The following is a 22,328-nucleotide window of genomic DNA, read 5'->3' as shown; positions in this document are numbered from 1 at the left end:
GTGTAACTACTCTGAGAATCATGGTGGGAAAAACAAAATCCAGGCTGCCACTCCAAATATTGGTCCAATAATGCCCTCCTCACACAAAGTCCATGGAAGGAAGGCCCAGAAAATTCAGAACAGAGTTTCAAAATGAACCTTCTAATTTGCGTGGGTTTTTTTTCACAGTCATGGGCAATTATTGATGGTAGCGACATTTACATGGAGGTTCAGTGTCTCTCTGCTGTACATTTGGCTACCCATTGACATGAAGTATTTCATGTGATATAGTTCTGTGGATTTGGCAGAAAGTGTTGTTGGTGAGAGTGGCTATTCCCTGCCATTCACAATCAGAGCCATCATGTTCATGGAGGTTATTTCTGCAGAGTCAAACAGAGAAGAGATGATACGCCCATTCCATCTAACAAAATATAGCTCAGACCAGCTTGTTTTTCACGGATTTATTGCCTTTCAGGCTCAAAAAGCAGAGGGCATGATCTGGCCCTTTACTTACTCAGCACGTGATCCAAAGCCCATTGAAGTCAATGGAAGCCGGGCTTTGGATCAAGCCCATCCAAACACGTATTTTATACCAAGATGTTAAACAGTTCTCAGAAAATGGCTGTGAGGAAATGCAGTCTGGAAACAACTTCTTCTTTCAGGGACTGCTCCAAAGCCCACTGAAGTCAATGGGACTCTTTCCAATATCTTCAATGGGTTTTGAATCAGGCCTTTAAAGCTTTTTGTGACAAAATTTTGGACATGGTATTTCTACTAGTATTTTACATGGTTTGAGATTCATATGCCTTGGGTTAGAAGATATTCAGGATATGCTTTTACAGAGTATTCCAAATTTACATCAAAATATTTGACATATGTTTCATATACAGCCCAATAATATATTACTGTAAGTACACAGAATTTTTGTGCCCAACATCCCATCTATTTTATTAAATCTATTTCAGGGCTCTCTCTCAGCTGTTTGTAAGAGTATTGCATTAGTGGCATCAGGGAAATACCATGAGCCATTTGAACTAAACACAGGCATCTGGTGAGGTGTGACGAGCTTTCAGTGCAGCCCTTTTCTTTTGCTACTGTTTACAGGTGAAATAGGAACAGTGTTGTTGGCACTGTAGCTAGCTTAATTGACTCAAGGCAGCTAGTAAGCAAGTGAAACAGAAACATGGCATTAGTTGCTTTGTTGATCCCCTGCTTTGTGATCAGCTTTGATGTCACCCACTCTTGCCAGAATGCTGACAATTTTGTGGGTGCCAGTTCTCCTGGGGACATTGTCATTGGAGGTTTGTTTGCAGTTCATGGCAAAATGCTACATCCAGAAGAACACCCCATGAGACCAGTGATTCAGAATTGTGCTGGGTGAGTAACACTGCAAATAATACAAATGAAATACCGAGACGATATAACTGAAACTACTCATGAGCAGACACCAAAAATGCTTGATAAATTGCATTTCTGAATAATTATTTCTTAAAAACAGGTTAGTCTTCTGAATCCTCCCAGTAAGGGGGGGGGGGTGCATAGCACAGTGTAGTGTAATAATATGCTCCCCAGAAGATACTGTGACCAGTTGAACTTGGGGATGACTCTTCCTCTGATCACCTGGATCTATTTACCCCTGGAAGCAAATGGCATTGGAGGTTGGGGATGAGCAATCTTTTTCATTTCAATTATAATTTTAGCTCTGATTTGTTTTTATTTGCTTAAACAGTACTCTAATGTATTATTATTTATTATCAGTAGTGCCTAAGAACTCTAGTCCTGGACCAGGACCCACTGTTTTGGGGTCCTGTACAAACACAGAACAAATAGACAGTCCTTGTTCCAAAGAGCTTACAATCCATCGTAGTACCTTGCTGACAACCTATAGTAGTACCTTACATCTTAAGTACTGGCCATATAATAATATATCATTTGAACATGTTGTACTGGCCAGCACTCTAGATTGTATATGTTCTAAATTATAGTATATTCTTTTTAATGAAGGTGGAGAAATTGACTAGGGGAGAGGCTGTGCTAGATTTGATTCTAATAGGGAGGAACTGGTTGAGAATTTGAAGGTGGAAGGCAGCTTGGGTGAAAGTGATCACGAAAGGATAGTGTTCATGATTGTAAAGAATGATGGAGGAGAAAAACAGAGTAAAGAAAATGGACTTTAAGAAGGACAATTTTAGCAAACTCAAAGAATTGATAGGTAAGATACTATGGGAATCAAGTCTAATGGGGAAAAAAACTTTAGAAGAGATGGCAGTTTTTAAAAGAGACATTATTAAAGGCAGAAGAGTAAACTATCCAAATGAGTAGGCAAGATAGGAAGAGACCGCGCTGGCTTATCCAGCTTATCCAGGAGATCTTCAATGACCTGAAACTCAAAAAAGAGTCACACAAAAAGTGGAAACTAAGTCAAATTACAAAGGATGAATATTAAAAAAACAACACAAACATGTAGGGACAAAATGAGAAAGGCCAAGGCACAAAATGAGCTTAAACTAGCTAGAGACATAAAGGGTAATAAAAAAACATTTTACGAATACATTAGAAGCAAGCAGAAGACCAAGGACAAGGTAGACCATTACTCAATGACAAGGGAAAGACAATAACAGAAAACACAGCAATGGCCAAAATGTTAAATGCCTTTTTCTTTTCAGTTTTCACCAAACGGGTTATCAGTGATTGGACGACTAACAAAGTGAATATCAGTGTAAATGGGACAGGATCTGAGGCTCAAATAGGGAAAGAACAAGTAGACAAGTTAGATGTCTTCAACTCGGCAGAGCCTGACAAAATACATTCTAGACTGATTAAGGAACTGGCTGAAGAGATCTGTGAGCCATTAGCAATTATCTTTGAGATCTCGCAGAGACTGGGAAAGATCCCAGAGGACTGGAAAATTATCTATCGATAAAAAGGGGAATAAGGACAACACAGGGAATTATAAATCAGCCATCTTAACTTCGGTATGCAGAAAGATAATGGAACAAATAATCAATTGTCAAACAATCAATTTGTAAGCATCTAGAAGATAAGGTAATAAGTAACAGTGAACATGGATTGATCAAGAACAAATCATATCAAACCAACCTAATAATCTTCTTTGACAGGGTAACAAATCTTGTGGACAGGAGTGGGGGAAAGCAGTAGATAATATGATATTTCTCAACTTTGGTAAGGCTTTTGATACTGTCTTACCTAACCTGTTCATAAGCAACGTAGGGAAATACAGCCTAGACAAACCTACTATAAGATGGGTGCACAACTGGTTGGAAAACCATACTCAGAGAGTAGTTATCAATGGTTCACAGTCAAGCTGGAAGGGCATATCAAGGGGTGTGTGCAGGGAGTGTGGATCCAGTTCTATTCAATATCTTCATTTGGATAATGGCACACAGAGTACACAAATAAAGTTTGCAGATGATACCAAGCTGGGAGGGGTTGCAAGTGCTTTGGAGGACAGGATTAGAATTTAAAATGATCTTGACAAACTAGAGAAATGGTCTGAAATAAATAGGATGAAATTCAATAAAGACAAATGCAAAGTACTACATATCAGAAGGAATAATCAATTACACAAATACAAAATGGGAAATGATTGCCTAGGAAGTAGTACTGCAGAAAAAGATCTGGGGTTATTGTGGGCCACAAACTGAATATGTTGCAACAATGTAATAGTGTTGCAATAAAAGCAAACATCATTCTGGGATGTATTAGCAGGAGTGTAGTAAGACACAAGGAGTAATTCTTCCACTCTACTCAGCACTGATAAGACCTCAGCTGCTGTATTGTGTCCATTTCTGGGCACCACACTTTGGGAAAGATGTGGACAAGTTGGAGAAGAGTCCAGAGGAGAGCAACAAAAATTATTAAAGTGTTAGAAAACATTACTTATGAGGAAAGATTGGGTGTGGGGGAAGGGTTTGTTTAGGCTAGAGAAGAGAAGACTGCGGGGGAGACATGATAAGACGTTTCAAGTACGTAAAAGTTTGTTATAAAGCGGAGGGTGATAAATTGTTTTCCTTATCCACTGAGGGCAGACAAGAAGTAATGGGCTTAAATTGAAGCCAGGGAGATTTAGGATAGATATTAGGAAAAAATTCCTAACTGCAAGGATAATCAAGCACTGGAACAAATTACCTTGGGAGGTTGTGGAATCACCATTGAAGGATTTTAAGAATAGGTAGACAAATACATGACAAGGATGGTCTAGGTCAGGAATCAACAACTTTTGGCATGCAGCCCACCAGGGTAGGCCCCCTGGTGGGCCGGGTTGGTTTGTTTACCTGCCGCATCTGCAGGTTCAGCTGATCGCAGCTCGCACAGGCTGCGGTTTGCCACTCCAGGCCAATGGGGGCTGCGGGAAGTGGCAGCCAGCACATCCCTGGGCCCGTGCCGCTTCCTGCAGCCCCCGTTGGCCTGGAGTGGTGAAGTGGCCAGTGGGAGCTGCGATTGGCCAAACCTATGGACGCGGCAGGTAAACAAACCGGCCCGGCTTGCCAGGGGGCTTACCCTGGTGGACCAAGTGCCAAAGGTTGCCGATCCCTAGTCTAGGTAATACTTAGTGCTGCTTCAGACCAGACTAAATGACCTATTGAGGTCCCTTCCAGTTCTATGATTCTATGATTTTCACTTTTGCAGCCTGAATCTTAATATCCTTGCTCAGTCCTTATTCAGCAAAAGTACCCACTGAGAACTTTGATTAGTGAAGAGCTTCAGTATCTGGCTATAGATTTGGGGCAGAATTTTGAAAAGCACCTGAGGGAGTTAGGAGCACTTGTCCCATTGAAAGCTATTTGCTCCTAATTCATTAAGTACTCTTCAAAATCCCACTCTGGGTCTTTTATGAAATTCAATAAAATACTATTTCAAGGATCTCATTTTGAATATATAAATGATAAAGAAAAACCAGTACTTTATGTTTCAAACACACATTATTTGGGTTTCAAATACATATTTTTTACATGAAAATGGATTATAATTTTACACACTTCAAACACCTACTTAATTTATGCATTTATTTTGCTGTTTGTTAATGTTCTATTCATAATACTCCTAGTGGCTGTTTATGACTACGACTTTGTCAGACCGAGTAGTTTTCCTTCATGCTTTTTTTTTTTTAAATCCTGGTACAAACCCTCAATTTTCACTTTGAGTTCTAGGTTCAAAAGAACACAAAATCTAAAAGTGCAAAGCAGTTGAAATATTCAGGTGTCACCTGGTTTTGCTTCACAGTTATACAACATTTCAAATTTTGATCAATTTTGATGTAAAATCATAAATTGTCCCAGGTCCACTTGAAATTGATTCCAGCTTCACTCAAAGCTTGGCCAAGTGTGGAGATGAGGTAGTGTTATTGTGAATATTTTGTACATCGCTACTTATGATTAAGTGTCTGATCCAATGGGAATCTTTCCACTGACTTCAGTGGGCTTTGGATCAGGCCTTAAGATCATCCACCCAAATGCTATATGGGTTTCAGATTGGGTCTCAGAAATGTTTATTTCCCTAGAGTCTTTTCTCTTTTCTGTTTAAGACCATAAGAACATAACAGCTGACACACTAGGTTAAACCAATGGTCCACCTAGCCCAGTATCCTGTCTCAGACAGTGGCCAGTACCAGAGATTCAGGGGACATGCACAGAACAAGGCAATTTTGGAGAGATCCATCCATCTTCCCCTCCCGGCTTCTAGCTGTCAGAGGTTTAGGGTCACCCAAACATCTCTGACCATCTTGGCTAATAGCCATTGATGAACCTATTCTCCATGAACTTATCTAGCTCTTTTTTAAACAGTTATATTTTTGGCCATCACAACATCCCACAGCAATGAGTTCCACTGGTTAATTGTGCATCGTATGAAAAAATACTTTCTCTTCAGGCGTATGTTTAAGGATAATGCTTCAAATAGAAAATTATGCCCAAATCCTCAGGTGATGTACATTAGCAGAGAGCTCTGAATTCAACAGAGCTCTGCTGATTTACACCAGCTGGGAATCTGGCTGATTAATGTATATAGTTTGACAATTGAGTAGCAAGGTATATTCTGCTTCTCCATGACATGCTAATTCTTATTTACATTGTATTAAAGGTTTTGTGTTGGCTTCCTAAATCTCACATTTGAATGTGAGACAAAACAATCTAAATTTAATATTTTCCTCCCAAACCAAACAAATCACACATAATAACAATTTTGACATTTCATTTTAGTAAATGTCAGGGGCTAAAGACGAGGGTTGGGAACTGCCTTTGTTCCAGCCTTGATTCTGCAAATCTTTACTTAAAGTAACAATTCTGTTTCATGACAGTTTCGAAATTCAAGTGTTTCTTCAGACTCTTGCGATGATACATGCCATTGAAATGATCAACAATTCAACTCTGTTATCTGGAATTATACTGGGCTATGAAATCTATGACACTTGTGCAGAAGTTACAAAAGCCATGGGAGCAGCTTTGAGGTTCCTGGCTAAATTCAATGCTTCCAAGGACACAGTAGAATACAAGTGTAACTATTCAGACTACATACCAAGAATTAAGGCTGTCATAGGATCCAGCTACTCTGAAATAGCAATGGCAGTTTCAAGGATATTGAATTTGCAACTAATCCCACTGGTAAGTTTGGGGCAGTATTTTTTATTTTGAATAGAGGACCAAATGTAGGAGTGGTATAAGTAGGTGCTGCGCCAATTGAAATGAATGATAGTTGCACATGCTTATGCCAGAGTGGGATTTGGCCCAAAGACTATCTGTTGTCTTCAGGAATCAAAGAGGGAAAGTGCTTCAGGGTTCCCTCTAATTTTTCCCATGCATGTTCAAAATGAATTTTGTGATGTGCACTATCACCTCCATATTGGTGCACGTAACAAAGTTCACGTAGTGGGGGTGGGACCGAGGGGTTTGCAGTGTGGGAGGGGGATCAGGGCTGGGGCGTGAGGGCTCAGGCTGGGGGTGTGGACTATGGGGTGGGGACAGGGATGAGAGGTTTGGGGTGCAGGCTGCCCCAGGGCTATGGCGGGGAGAGAGGACTCCCCCCGCTCTCTCTCCCCACCACAGCACCTGGGCTGAGGGGGAGAGGCCCCTTTCCCCACCATGGCAGGTACGGGGCTGGGCTGGGGCCGGGGGGAGGGGCACCTCTTCCCCGTCTGTAGCAGGTCCAGGCTGGGCTGGGCTGGGTTGGGGCACCTCTCCTGCAGCTATGGCAGGTTTGGGGCACCGCGAGCTGAGGTTGGGGGAGGGGCGCCTCTCCCCCCCAGCCGCAGCAGGTCCGGGGGCTGGGGGAGAGCGTCTCTCCCCACCTCTCCCCACCGCAGCAGCTTCAGGTTGGGGCCGCAGGATAGGAGCCTCTCCCCCAGCGCAGGTCCGGGGCGGGGCTGGGCTGCGGCCGGCAGGGAGGGGCGCCTCTCCCCACTGCAGCCCTGAGTGCCTGCGTGGCATTTAATAGGCTGCTACGTGGCGGCATGGCTGCGCAGCTTAGAGGGAACTTGGGTGGCAACCTGCCAGCGCTGACACTGCAGTCACTCTCTTTCAGTCGTTCAATGGAAGGGCATAAAGCCAGAGCTCTGAAGGGAGTTGTTCATTTGCCCTCTAAACCACAGAGCAGTGGCACATGATGATTTGGCCCAATCTGTCTAACTAGAGGGGCTGGGGAAACTGAGGGCCTGATCCAAAGCTCACTGAATCAATGGGTGTCTCACTTGGTCTTGGGTGACTATGTTAGTGTCTTGTCCTGTGCTGGAAAAAGACGAAGACCTAGTTTGGGGATAAATCTGGAAATTCTCCTCTCCCGTTCCGTAGAGCATCCAAGGATTGGTGGAGCACGTGGTGCTCCAGCCACATCCTCCCTGCAGCCAAATATCCTTCTACGTCCCTGACATGGAATCCATGAGACTGGAATGGAATCACAGAGACTGCTCACATGTTTAAATTTAGGCGCATGCTTCAGTACCTGCCTTTGGGATGCTCCAGTGGTGCAAAAGGGGTGGAGTTGGGGCCAGGATCTAGTCCTGAATGCACTGCTAACAGTACGGAACACATCACTTTGACTATAGGATAGGACATAGTAATTAGAGAGCTAGGAATAAGATATATAAGATCACTAAATCCCTCCTTCTGCAATGATAGGAAGGGATCATGTTCTCCAATTCCCCTATTGGGCACGTAGCATATATTAAATTGATCCTAAACTTCATCTTAATCAATAGGCAGGTTATAGGAACAAATCATACATTGGCACAGGGGAATGGGAAAGATGACCTAATAGAGGCTTTTCCCATCACTAATTTCTATAATCAGCTAACAATTGTAATAGTTGGTATCAAGCAGCCTGGTCATCCTTCCCTTGTTGGCAAGTTTGGATTTATTGTGACAGTTAAGATGCCAATATTATGTGCAAAGGAAAATCCCAAAAGACAAACGGATTAAAAGCTACTTTGGTTTAAGTTAAACTTTTCCACTCATAGATATCCGAGTTATATTCCATGGCATCAGTGCATCAACCAGTTTTATAAAAGAATTTGTCTCACTCTTTCTGGGACTACACTTTCCAACTATTTGCTACTATTTTCTCAGGGATGTTCCTCCAGTAGATATTGAGATTGTATATATTTTTTAAATTAATTAAAGTTCTGATAAATGAATATGTATCTGTGCAAATTGTTCTGCCAGGCTTGATGATAGTGTTGCCCTACAAAGACTAAGGATACCAAGAGTCTGAAAAGTAACTATTTGAATACTTCCAAAAATTTTGATTAACGTCTTTTAATAGGAGGTTGATGTCATCTGAACAAAGTTTATCTGTAAAATAAAATGACAGTACTAGTGTAGTTGTCATTTCTTCTTTTAAAACCAGATCCTCAGCCATCATTAAGATCCCTTTGTGCTACCAGAATAGGACAAAGGATCAGAACTGCAAAGGTATTTAGATGCCTAAAGATGCAGATAGGTGCCTAGGCACTGTTGAAAATCCCACTAGGCACTTGTCTGCGTCTTTAGTTCTTTAAATACCTTTATGAATCTGGCCCAGAGTCCTCACACCAGCCCTAAATAGTCAGCTCATCTTTCCCCTGACATGGAGGAATCCTCAGCAGGCTTTGTATCACCCACTCCAATTGTCTAGCAGACTGGGAATGTTGGGGACAGGAAAGGGGTAGGGAGGAGGGAGGTCCAGGTTATGACAGGGTGGAGGTGGAGTGTGATGAACTGGGTGATCCTGGGCTGCTGGAAATGTCTCTGAAGCCCCCAGCCAGCCCCAGGATTGGGGGAGGCACAAAGATGGCTTAGAGCCACCTTTGCCTCTCCCATCCTCAGCTGCATCAGGCTCAAACTTGGCACACCTGAGGATTAAACCTTTAGTACAAAGCACATGTTCAAAGAGCAATTTTTATAGCTTTGGATCCCTTGGCATCGACTCAGAATTCACAGTTTCTGTAACCGAAATGTTCTGTCCCTTCCTAGGTTAGTCACGCATCAAGCGCTGAAATCCTCAGTGACAAAATCCGCTTTCCTTCCTTTTTACGCACTGTGCCTAGTGATTTTTATCAGACGCGAGGAATGGTCCGCTTGATCCACAGGTCTGGATGGAACTGGATTGGATTAATAGCCACCGATGATGACTATGGGCGTTCTGCTCTGGAGAGCTTTGGGATACAGGCCATGGCGAACAAGGTCTGTATCGCTTTTAAAGAAATGTTGCCAGCCTATCTCTCTGATGGCACCATTAATGCCAAAGTTAATCAAGCACTCGAGAAGATTGTCAAGGAAACCAGAGTAAATGTAATTGTTGTCTTTCTCAGACAATTCCATGTGACAAAACTATTTAAAAAAGCAATTGAGAGGAACATACATAAAATCTGGATTGCAAGTGATAACTGGTCAGCTGCCGTCAAGATTACTAGCATTCCCAACATCAAGCACCTTGGAACAGTTGTGGGATTTGCATATAAAAGTGAAAACATGTCTACTTTTCATGATTTCTTGAAAACCCTGCATTTGCAAGCCACTGAAAACAACATGTTCTTAAAAGAATATAGCGTACTTTTGTCAACCTGCGCACATGTGGAGGACCAGGATTTGAACAAGTGCATTTCAAATTATTCTCAGGAGAATCTGATCTACCAGGCTGGGATACGCAGTCAGATCTGGAGAGATGATTTTCTGATGGCCAACATTGAGCCAGGATTTATCCAGAGTACTATGCTCGCAGTCCATGCTATTGCATATGCTGTACGGGAGCAGTGCAAAGACAGAGACTGCAAGAATCCGGTTGCTTTTGCCCCCTGGGAAGTACGTTTATGATACTTCTGCATTTCCTCCTCTATGAACACCATTCATTCCCTAGTTCTTCTTTGTTGCCCATATTCACTAGCTGTGCACTTCTGTCCTCTTGTTACTATGTAACCTACTCTCTCCCACCAGAAATCTGTTCCCTGAATTGAGGTACGTTTAGTCCTTCCTTCACCACTGCTGTGCCAATTTAAACCAAAGTTTGTATACTAGAGATTGGTCAGACATCTTAGATACAACCAGAACGATCTAATCAATTAAATTTTTAAGAAGGTAAACAGCCACTACTTTAGTATCTGAACATCTCCCAGGTACTAAAAACCCAGAGGCTGCATACCAATTTAACAATATGCAGTGGATGCTCTTGACGATTATTAGAGAAGAAGGAAGTTCTTCAAAGCATTTACCACTTTCTCCCAACATTACTTCCATCTTCCCTGGGTTCAGTTGTCTTTCATCTGACATGAACCGTCACCTGAAAGTCAAACTGAAGCGAACCATTCTTTTGTGTGTGTGTATGTGTTAATCCTGATTTTACACTGGAGTGAATGGCAGGGAAAGCAGGCCCTGGTGTATTTGGGATGGGTGAAGTATTCTGCCTAATACCCATCTGTTTTGGGGTGTGGGTAGAGTAGGGAAAGAGCAGGAGAAATCAGACAAATAAACCTGACCTGACCTTTTACCTGAAGTGCCTGGTCAGGCCTATTCACTTCTACACACTTTTACTGAGATAGTTAAACAAAGCTCATTTAAAAGGCAAACAAACTCTGAAGCACCCTGACCTGTTGTGACCTGTTATCCCAGGTCAGGGCAGGTCAAACCAAGATAGAGATTGAAGAAAACATCAACTTTTTACATACACTTGTAAACACAAAGGACCTGGTATAAGTGGCTACAACTTTATTAACTGCAGTGGAATTGCATTCATATCAGAGCTGAATTTATAGTCCAAAACCTATATGGCATCTGAATAAACCTGTTTAGAGTCCAAGACATAGAGGGAGTTGCGAGAGTTGACTAAATATGCACTGCTTTGAAAATGTATCCTTCAGGGTTCATGCTTAAGCCCCACAAGCAGGCATATTCAAAGTTTAGGCTGAAACGGAATCTTTAGCACATCTCCCTGTACTGAGAAACCACAAGGTCAGTGGAGATTCAGTCTTTGCAAGTAACTGGTTCCAGTTGACATATGATCCTAGACAAATCAGAAAGAGATAATTATTCAAAAGTGGTCTCTAATTTGGGATTTCTCTGTTTCTGGGTACCTTGCATAAGACATCAAAGGCCTGATTTTCAGAGGAATTGAGTTCTGATTTCATCTGGATTTCTAGGCACTCAAGTTGGACGTCAAAAAACCCGAGGCACCCAAAGTTAAAGGCTGCTTTTGAAACTTTGCCCTCAGCTTCTTAGTAACTTAGGGCCTGATGCTCCTCTCACACACACCAGTGAAAATTAGGCATAACTCCATTAAAGATAAACTTTGCACTTACACCAGTGTAGCATCAATGAAGTTACAGTTACATTAGTGTAACTGAGAGCAGAAACTGGCCTAACACGTTTGCATTTGAAAGAATGGTTCTTTGATTTTATTCAAGTAGAAGATGTTTGTATAAGAAAATGTAATGACTTGAAAAGTTGTTAACTTCAAAATTCCCTCTCGGCCCCATACTGTAACCATGGCATTAGATGACTGTCTTAATCAGAGTCGCAGTTGAAACATATTAGAATTGGATATGGATCTGAACAATCCCAGAGCTTTGGGAGAGTTTGGATCTGGATCCATATCTGAGTCTAAACTCTGTCCATCTCTACCTCAGATACAGCTGAACAATAATGGCTGGCATCAGCCAGGACAAGCTCTGTACAAGAGGATCATTCTTGAAGGCCTTCTCCATTGCTTGTCAGCAGGATCTTCTCCTTTCCGCATTGTACCAAATTGTCACAAGCTGGACACGCAATAACATGAGCATTTGTGTGACTATATAAAGTAATGATAAGAAAACTGCTTTTTATGTATATAGGTCAAAAGGGACCTGTACGATTGTCTTGTTTGGCCTCCTGCCTAATGTAATTCTGTGGCCTGTGTTATGTATGTCATATGAGATTATCATAATGGCTGCTCCTGATTTTAAGATTTTTATGTTCCTAAAAGCAGTATTTCTTATCTTTATGCAACCATATAAATGATAAACTATATCAATTTTACCAAACTGAAATGATATTATTGTGTTTTCTTATTTTTACTGCTTCAGCTGCTTGAAGAACTTAAAAAAGTAACATTCACTGACAATGAAAAAGAAGTTCATTTTGATGCCAAAGGAGATCTTAACATGGGATATGATGTGCTCCTCTGGAAGGAAATCAGTGGCCATATGGTGATCACTGAGATAGCAGAATATGACCTGCAGAAAGATGACTTCATCTTCAAGGATGAGGAGAAAGAAATAGAGTTTTTGAATTTTAAGGTATCTGGAGGACACACTGTGTTTGTATTGTAAAATGTGAAACTGTTAGTGAACAAAATATGGTTTGGGAAGTTTGTTCCATGCCCTTGCCCTTCTCCTGCAGGATCTAGCACTTGGGGTATGTATTTAATATTCACCTCTCATGTACTTAGTATTATTAGTGAAGACTCCTCCCGGATGTCAGAGTTCAAATGCTCCATTACTTTAGGGACAAATTCTGTCACCCTTGTTTACTCTAATACCTTGATCTGAGAATGGTCTCAATTATTTCAATTGAAACACTACTGAGATCCAGCTCCTCCTATCGATGCTTTCATATTTCACAGTTTACAAGTTACATCTGTCCTAAAACTTCTGTTGATAGTGTGGTTCTAATTTAAAAAGTAATTATGTAGAAATGTCAACGTCTTATGCAACACATCTATTCCTTTTGTTTATGATCACTCTAGTGACAAAATAATCCTTTGTTGCTCTTTGCTTCTACTAGCCCCAGAGTCAACACAGCTAAAAGAGCGTGTGCTAAAATTGTGTTCCCTCTGGTGCCTTATCGATAGAACTGTTGTCCAACCCCATTGCTGTTTTTGGGGATTGTGCGGGAAACAATCCCAATCAGTTACATCTGGACAACATTATTATCTTCAGTGGAGTTGCCAGATGACACGGAGGGCAAAATTTGATTGCCCAGCTGAGACTGAACACCTAATCTGATATAAACCTTTATTACTGATGATGATGATAAAGAAAGTACCCAAAGGTCAGAATCCGGGTCAAATTTTCAAAAGCATCAAAATGACTTAGAAGCCCAAGTCCCATTAAAAAAATGACTTATGGGATTTGCAAGATTATCAGTTAGAAACTCCCCCATCTTTTTACTTCTAAAATGAGTACATATAGAAAGTATGGAGACAATAAACATGGAGCCCTACAATGCAATTTTTACAGAGTCATTCATAGGTTGCATTAAAATGTTGTTTAATAGCAAAGAGTTTGATCAAACTGTAGAATGTTCTAGATGTGTTCTAGATGTGCCTCATTTGTGTTTTGTTTGTTTTCTCCATAACATTGCAGAAAGTTAAATCAACATGCTCCAGGAAATGTAGACCAGGGCAAATGAAGAAGGTTTCAGCCAGTCCACACACATGCTGCTATGAGTGTGTGAACTGCCCAGAAGACCATTACACTAATCAGACGGGTAATTAATTAGGATCCAGATAAAACATTTGTTTTATTCATGTACAATATATGTTTTGGCAACCTGGAAAAGAATTGTAATGAGATAAATATATTTGTCTACATTCAGTGCCATAAATACACAGGGCAGGAGTATTCGGCACACAACTCAGTTTAAATTATTTCTTTTAAATCAGTTCTTCCAAAGCTAAGGTGATTAGATGCCCCAATTCACTGGGTTTGTGAGACAGTCCTGCTATCATAGATGGTTCTATTTAAGGTAGAAATGGCTTGAATCCAAAATCTGGATCCAAACACCCTTGAACTTCAAGAAAATTCAGACCCAGATCTAAACTTACCCTTTATCTAACCCTGACCTCTCTGGACTGAATCAAATCTCCAATCCAAATAGCCCCAAATTTAGGATCTGATTCTACAACTGGATCCATGTAAGTGGATGTCTTTTGACTTCATTAAGGCACCACTTGGGAACAGGGGATTAATCACGTGGATCCAATGATAGGATCAGGGCCTAAGTTTGCATCTCTGGATCACTTCTCCTTAAAACTAGAACAGGGTCCTCCTGGTCGTTCTGCAGTACATCCATGTCAATATAAGTACTGGTTTCAGAGTAACAGCCGTGTTAGTCTGTATTCGCAAAAAGAAAAGGAGGACTTGTGGCACCTTAGAGACTAACCAATTTATTAGAGCATAAGCTTTCGTGAGCTACAGCTCACTTCTTCAGATGCATATCGTGGAAACTGCAGCAGGCTTTATATATACACAGAGAATATGAAACAATACCTATTCCCACCCCACTGTCCTGCTGGTAATAGCTTATCTAAAGTGATTTCCAGCACAAATCCAGAAAGGAAGATGATGTCTGTCTGTATCTGTACAAGTTTTTTCATGCAGTTGATAGATTTCCACTCCATACGGCTAAATGCAGTGCCTTGCATAATGCATAAGCTTTCGTGAGCTACAGCTCACTTCTTCAGATGCATATCGTGGAAACTGCAGCAGGCTTTATATATACACAGAGAATATGAAACAATACCTATTCCCACCCCACTGTCCTGCTGGTAATAGCTTATCTAAAGTGATTTCCAGCACAAATCCAGAAAGGAAGATGATGTCTGTCTGTATCTGTACAAGTTTTTTCATGCAGTTGATAGATTTCCACTCCATACGGCTAAATGCAGTGCCTTGCATAATGCATAAGCTTTCGTGAGCTACAGCTCACTTCTTCAGATGCATATCGTGGAAACTGCAGCAGGCTTTATATATACACAGAGAATATGAAACAATACCTATTCCCACCCCACTGTCCTGCTGGTAATAGCTTATCTAAAGTGATTTCCAGCACAAATCCAGAAAGGAAGATGATGTCTGTCTGTATCTGTACAAGTTTTTTCATGCAGTTGATAGATTTCCACTCCATACGGCTAAATGCAGTGCCTTGCATAATGCATAAGCTTTCGTGAGCTACAGCTCACTTCTTCAGATGCATATCGTGGAAACTGCAGCAGGCTTTATATATACACGGAGTATGCATTATGCAAGGCACTGCATTTAGCCGTATGGAGTGGAAATCTATCAACTGCATGAAAAAACTTGTACAGATACAGACAGACATCATCTTCCTTTCTGGATTTGTGCTGGAAATCACTTTAGATAAGCTATTACCAGCAGGACAGTGGGGTGGGAATAGGTATTGTTTCATATTCTCTGTGTATATATAAAGCCTGCTGCAGTTTCCACGATATGCATCTGAAGAAGTGAGCTGTAGCTCACGAAAGCTTATGCTCTAATAAATTGGTTAGTCTCTAAGGTGCCACAAGTCCTCCTTTTCTTTTTGCGAATATAAGTACTGTGGGTATTAGTTTTGGTTACCAAACACATGTTTTGTCTGTAATGGGAGTACTGTCAGGTTAGGGTATAAAATAATATCTCCTAGATGCACGAAGGATGAGGACTTCAGTACCTGCTGTCAGTACCAGTACCTAGTGTTAATAAAGCTTTTAAACATGGGGAGTGAAGAGTAGAAGAGGAAAAGGAAAGAAGTGGGCTTAAGAAAGTGTTCAATACCATACGTTTTGAACATTCTGATAGCAACCAGCAGTAAACTACAATCCACCCTCTTTTTATGCTGTTCATAGAAACCAAAGCATTTGCAAAATTTCTCTGCAAAGAATTTTACAGGTATGTTCAACAGAGCTGTGCCAAAAGGTAGCCCAGTTACAATAAAGTTAGACTTTTAAAGGGCAAACTACAGTAGCATCTGTCCTCACTATTGTATTTTGAAAAGGTGTCTGTAAAATGAAAGTTACTGTAGGTGTAGTGGGGTGGTCAAAGGGGTTAAAAGCAGCCAGGGAGAGGGCTGCTGCTGGGGAAAAGCTGATTGGCCAAGCAGCCACAGCTGTAGCCAGTGCATTCAGGGCTCAGCTGCCCCTTATAAGAGGGCAGTGAGCCAGAAGGAGGAGGGCACTCTCTCTCTGCCTTTAGAGGGAGAAGAGCCTGGCTGCTGGGGAGTGTACCTGAGGTAGAGCAGGGATTGGGGAAAGCTAGAGGAGCTGGGGAGCTCTGGCCTGGAAACCCTGCAGGCTTAGGGTAAGACCACAAAGAGTACTAGGGTTGCAGGGGGCAGCCCACGGGTAGGCAGAGGCAGCAGGTTCAACCCCCCCCCCCCTTGCCTGTGATGAGTGGCTTATAAACTGCAGTCTGACCCAGTGAAAGGGGGCTAGATGGTAACTGGGCAGTAGCCATATACTGAGGCAAGGTGGGGATAGGGGGTTCTGGGTTCCCTGGGGAGGGGAGACCCAGACCTGTGGGAGTACTACCAGGGGGCAGCACCCTGACCTGAAAGGGGCACTGGGGTCCAGGAGGGACTTGGGCCCAGCAGCAAGCAAGACACCGGTGCTTGCAGAGGATGCTCTGGAGGCTGGAAGAGCTAATTCCCTGAGAGACCAGCAGGAGGCACTGCAGGGGTGAGTCTCACACCATGACAGCAGGGTATTCAGAAGTTTCCTACACAGAAGAAATAGAATTTCGAAAGGAATGATAGTTCCAAGTATACAGGAGGTAACAGGTTTAATTTAAAGGGTATTATTTTGGGTCCCAGATAAAACATTTGTCCTGTTCTAGAGCTCAGAACAAACCACCTATCTCTGATAACCAGGCTACTTTGGTCTTGCTCAGTAATCTCCACTTCTCTCCTTTTAGATATGGATTACTGCTTTCTGTGCAACAACAAAACTCACTGGGCACCTGTGAACAGTACTACATGCTACAAAAAGATAGTTGAATACCTCAGCTGGAATGACTGGTTTGCTATTTTGCTAATAATCCTCTCTGGCCTTGGAGTTGTGTTGATTTTTGCAATCAGCACAATATTTACTAGAAACCTGGATACCCCTGTCGTAAAAGCATCAGGTGGTTTAACTGTTTGTTATGTTATTCTCCTCTGCCACTTCTTCATTTTTGCTAGCACCGGCTTTTTCATTGGTGAGCCAAGGGAATTCAAATGCAAAAGCCGGCAAGCTTTCTTTGGCATCAGCTTTGCACTCTGCATCTCGTGTATTTTAATGAAGTCACTGAAAATTTTACTGGCCTTCAGCTTTGATCCCAAATTACAGAATTTTCTGAAGTGTCTCTACAAACCTATTCCTATTGTGGTCACCTGCACTGGAATTCAAGTTGTCATTTGCACTTTTTGGGTAATATTTAGAAGCCCATTTGTTGAGCAAAAATTCTTTATTCGAAGAGTTATTATACTGGAATGTAATGAAGGTTCTATTGTGGCTTTTGGGGTCATATTAAGCTACATAGCTGCTCTGGCCTTCATTTGCTTCATATTTGCCTTTAAAGGCAGGAAATTACCTGAGAATTACAATGAAGCTAAATTCATAACCTTTGGCATGCTCATTTACTTCATAGCTTGGATTACATTCATCCCTGTCTATACAACTACGTTCGGTAAATACCGGCCAGCAGTTGAGATCACTGTTATTTTAATATCAAATTATGGAATTCTATGCTGCAACTTCCTTCCTAAGTGCTACATCATTCTTTATAAGCAAGAAACAAACACAAAATCTGCATTTCTTGAAATAATTTACAATTATTCTTCCAAAAGTGTAGGCAGCCTTACTGTTAACCAAATTTCTTTGGAGTCTAACTGTACAAACCCCCAATATCCCATCACAAACTCTTGTTGTAAATCTGAAAAAAACTCTGTGAATGGCAACTGCCACTTTGAAGTCTCCAAACATAGTCTGATAAGAGAGAAAGTTCCTCCGAAAAATGCTGCTGGACCAATATCAAGGAAGAGATTGTCTAGCATATGACTGTGTAGCACTGGAGTAGCTAGATAAGGAAAGAGTAACTTCAGTAAGCCAGATCTTCTCAAGGTCTCCTGCCCCTTGGCTCTCCCCAAGGCCTTGTCCAGCCCACAGGGGATGTGGCCTTCTAGGATGCATAAACAGCTGCATATTGGTATGACAGTTCAGGAGAAGCTTCCCCCTGCCCCAAACAACAATAATAACCCAACACAAAAACAAAACACCACCAACCATCACATCCTATCCTCAGGCAGAAAGAGGAGAGTGGAAAATGCTCAGACACCAGCGTGATAAGTAACCAAAGTCAAAGAGACAGGCCTGTAGCAAAAATGAAAGCCTTCCCCACAGTTCTCTATCTGCATTTATTGTCAGTCCCCTTCTCTCCCACAAATCCTCCCACACAAGGCTGTAACTCCTATGCATGAGGAGGGAAGACCGTGTCAGGAGAACCTGTCCCAGATTGCTTGTCCAGAGGTGTTGACCTTTTCCAAATAAGGGAAAACACTGTGTTAAAACATGATAATAGCACTTACTTCAACACTAAAGAATTCCCCTATCTCATTTGGATAAATCATTCGATGGCTGGGATCAATGAAAAATGTCATGAAAATTTTAGCTTTTATAATACTAGTAAAGAAGTCAGATCTTGAAAGAAAAACAACAATGAACTCTTTCTGACACCAAGCAATAGCACAAAGTTTGACTGAAATTAAATAAGATTGTAAAGAATACTTAGTTATACCATTAACCTGCAAAATTGGAAAATATCACTTTATATTTTAACTTCTACACAATGGTAGTCCAAAATTACACAGATTTTGTAAATATAACTTTTGGATAGTGGGCCTGATTCTCACTTTTACTGCCATAAATCTAAGTAACTTGAAGACAAAGAAGATCAAAATCAAGCCCACTGATTCCAGTGTCATTTTACTTACATCTTTATTCACAATCTACTAAACATGAAAATGAATACTTTTATATTGTACTTTTGTAGTGTTTTAACAGTGTATATTAAAACAAACCTTTGATTTTTGTGCTAAAATAGGTAATGCGGTATGTTATTTTTCTTATTATAGATCCCTTTCAACAATAAGCATATGCTATACAGTGATTTTGACATGAAAATGTACACTCATTTATGAGTGTGAATTATATGGGTGCAATTTATGTACAGGAATGAGCAATTGTGAGTACAATTTGAGCCTGATTAAAAGTATATATGTATATATGATTGTCATGTATGAGCAGCAATGTGTTAAGAGTTCTGTTCTGAATGTAAAACATTTTGTATTGTAAATCTGAAATTGCTGGAGTTTAGCTGCTTCTGCAACAGCAAAACTCATGAAAAAGAGAAAAACAAAGCTCATACTATGCTGGTCATTTTTTAGCATCTGGCCAGTCAAAGGAAGCAATTGGATAGACCACTGTAGGCATATATGTATGTTGCTTTCAGAAATGTTAAGATTAGAATATCTTGAACATATAAGAAAATGATATGATTAATGTAATAAAATGTATTATTTAAAACGGTGTTTGTTTGCTTTATTTCCTTATCTCTCCCGTGGAACTTTTGCTCAGCTTTGAATAAAAATAATATTTAGCTCCAATTTATTATTAATTATTATTAGTTGTATTTCCATAGTGCCATGGGGCCCTAGTCATGGACCAGGACCCTATTATGCAAAGTACTGTACAAACACAAAACAAACATAGAAAGCCCCAATGCTTTCCACATATACATCTCAATGTATTTTATGAAGATAGGCAAAATATCGTATTGTCTAAAACCTGAATGTGGTTGAGGACGAGGCCAGGTGTGGGGGTAGGAACAGGCCATGAGGGAAAAACACACTGAACCATAGAAAACAGAGAAATGTAGGGCTAGAAGGGATCTTGAGAGGTCATCTAGTCCAGTGTTTTTCAATCTGTGGGTCATGACCCAGTACTGGGTTGCGGCATGTCAGGCGCTGGGTCGCCTTGCTCTGGTCAGCACCGCCAACCGGGCTATTAAAAGTCCCATCGACGGTACTGCCTGGCTAAGGCAGGCTAGTGCCTACCTTTCTCAACACTGCGCTGTACCCTGGAAGCAGCCAGCAGCGGTCCGGCTTTTAAGCAGGGAGGCCAAGGGGCTCCATACGCTGCCCCCACCCCAGGCACTGGTTCTGCACTCCCATTGGCTGGCCCATGGGAACTCGGCAGGGGACAGTGCCTGCGTGTGAGAGTCAGGCAGAGCTGCTTGCGTGCCTCTGCCTAGGAGCCAGACCTGCTGCTGGCTGCTTCCATGGCACAGCGTGGTCCACGGTGCACCCCGGCTGTGTCGCTGAGTGGGAGCTGCCGGAGGTGAGTCCGTGCCCGCTTCCTAATCCTCTGCCCCAGCCCTGAGCCCCTCCAAACTGGGAACCCCTTCCTGCACCCCAAACCCCTGTCCAAGCCCTGAGCCCTCCTAAAACCAGGAGTCTCTCCTGCACCTCAACCCCCCTGTCCCAGCCCAGAGCTCCCTCCCACACCCTGCACCACTCATTCCCGGCCCGACCTCACAGCCCTCACCCCTGCATCCCAACCCTCTGCCCCAGCCCTGAGCCCCTCCCAAACCCCTCATCCCCAGCTCCGTTGGGTCCCGGGCATCAACAATTTTCTTCAATTGGGTCCCCAGAAAAAAAAGTTTGAAAACCACTGATCGAGTGCACTGCTCTGAAGCAGGACCAAGTAAAACTAGATCATCCCTGATGGGAGTTTTTCCAACCTAGTCTTAAAAACCTCCAACGATGGGGATTCTTCAACCTCTCTTGGAAATCTATTTCAGAGTTTAACTACCTTAGAGTTTGAAAGTTTTTCCTATTACCTAACTTAAATCTCCCTTGCTGCAGATTAAGCCCATTACTTCTTGTTTGACCTTCAGAGGACATAGAGAACAATTGATTACAGTCCTCTTTAGAACAATCCTTAACTTATTTGAAGACTGTTATCAGGTCCCCCCCACAGTCTTCTTTTCTCAAGACTAAACATGCCCAGTTTTTATACCCTGGTCTTATAGGTCAAGTTTTCTAAGCCTTTTCTCATTTCTGTTGCTTTCCTCTGGACTCTCTCCAATTTATCCATATCTTCCCTAAAGTGTGGGACCCAGAATTGGACACAGTACTATCTCTGAGGCCTCACCAGTGCTGAGTAGAGTGGGACAATTACCTCCCAGGTCTTACATATAGCACTACTGTTAATACATTTCAGAATGATATCAGGCTTTTTTTGCAACTCCATCAAATTATTGACTCATATTCAATTTGTGATCCACTATAACTCAGGTCCTTTTCAGCAGCACCACCTGGCCGGTTATCCCCATTTTCATAAAATCACAGAATATCAGGGTTGGAAGGGACCTCAGGAGGTCATCTAGTCCAACCCCATCTAGCTCAAAGCAGGACCAATCCCCAACTAAATCATCCCAGCCAGGGCTTTGTCAAGCCTGACCTTAAAATTTTCTAAGGAAGGAGATTCCACCACCTCCCTTATTTTGTAGCTGTGCATTTAATTTTTCTTCCTAAGTGAAGTACTTTGCACTTACCTTTATTAAATTTCATCTTGTTGAATTCAGACCACTTTCTCCAATATGTCAAGGTCATTTTGAATTCTAATCCTATCTTCCAAAGTGCACGCAACCCCTCCCTCCCCCCAGCTTGGTGTCATCTGCAATTTTTATAAGCATATTGTCCACTCCATTATGCAAGTCATTAATGAAACTATTCAATAGTACCAGACCCAGGACTGACTCCTGTGTGATCCCACTAAATATGCCCTCCCAGTTAGACAGCAAACCATTGCTAACTACTCTTTGATTACTATCTTTCAACCAGTTTTGCACTTTATAGTAATTCTATTTATACCACATTTCCCTAATTTGCTTATAAGAAGGTCATGTGGGACTGTGTCAAAAGCCTTACTATATCACATCCACCGCTGCCTCCCACCCACTAGGACTATCAAAGAAAGAAATTAGATTGTTTTGGCATGATTTCATCTTGACAAATCCATGTTGGCTGTTCTTTATAACCCTATAATCCTCTAGGTGCTTACAAATTGTTTGTTTA

The 22,328-nt window shown here is 41.7% G+C and overlaps 1 protein-coding gene across 2 annotated transcripts; it reads left to right on the top strand.

Moving 5' to 3' along the window:
- Positions 1-1,018: 1,018 nt before the first annotated feature.
- GPRC6A (G protein-coupled receptor class C group 6 member A) lies at positions 1,019-19,744 on the top strand. 2 transcript variants are annotated; one of them, XM_073337136.1, is made up of 6 exons: positions 1,019-1,356; positions 6,296-6,599; positions 9,441-9,650; positions 12,521-12,733; positions 13,802-13,925; positions 17,126-19,744. In XM_073337136.1, the coding sequence occupies exons 1-6, from the start codon at positions 1,163-1,165 to the stop codon at positions 18,247-18,249; spliced, it is 2,169 nt and encodes a 722-aa protein (XP_073193237.1). In that variant the 5' UTR covers positions 1,019-1,162; the 3' UTR covers positions 18,250-19,744. The 2 variants fall into 2 exon arrangements, with proteins under 2 accessions (XP_073193237.1, XP_073193235.1); XM_073337134.1 differs by having other exon boundaries at positions 9,441-10,268.
- The last annotated feature ends 2,584 nt before the right edge of the window (positions 19,745-22,328 follow it).

The sequence above is a fragment of the Lepidochelys kempii genome, chromosome 3 (genome assembly GCF_965140265.1).
Source record: "Lepidochelys kempii isolate rLepKem1 chromosome 3, rLepKem1.hap2, whole genome shotgun sequence".
NCBI lineage: Eukaryota > Metazoa > Chordata > Testudines > Cheloniidae > Lepidochelys > Lepidochelys kempii.
The sequence above is the reverse complement of the archived record's forward strand: the minus strand, read 5'-3'. Positions and strand labels throughout refer to the sequence as shown.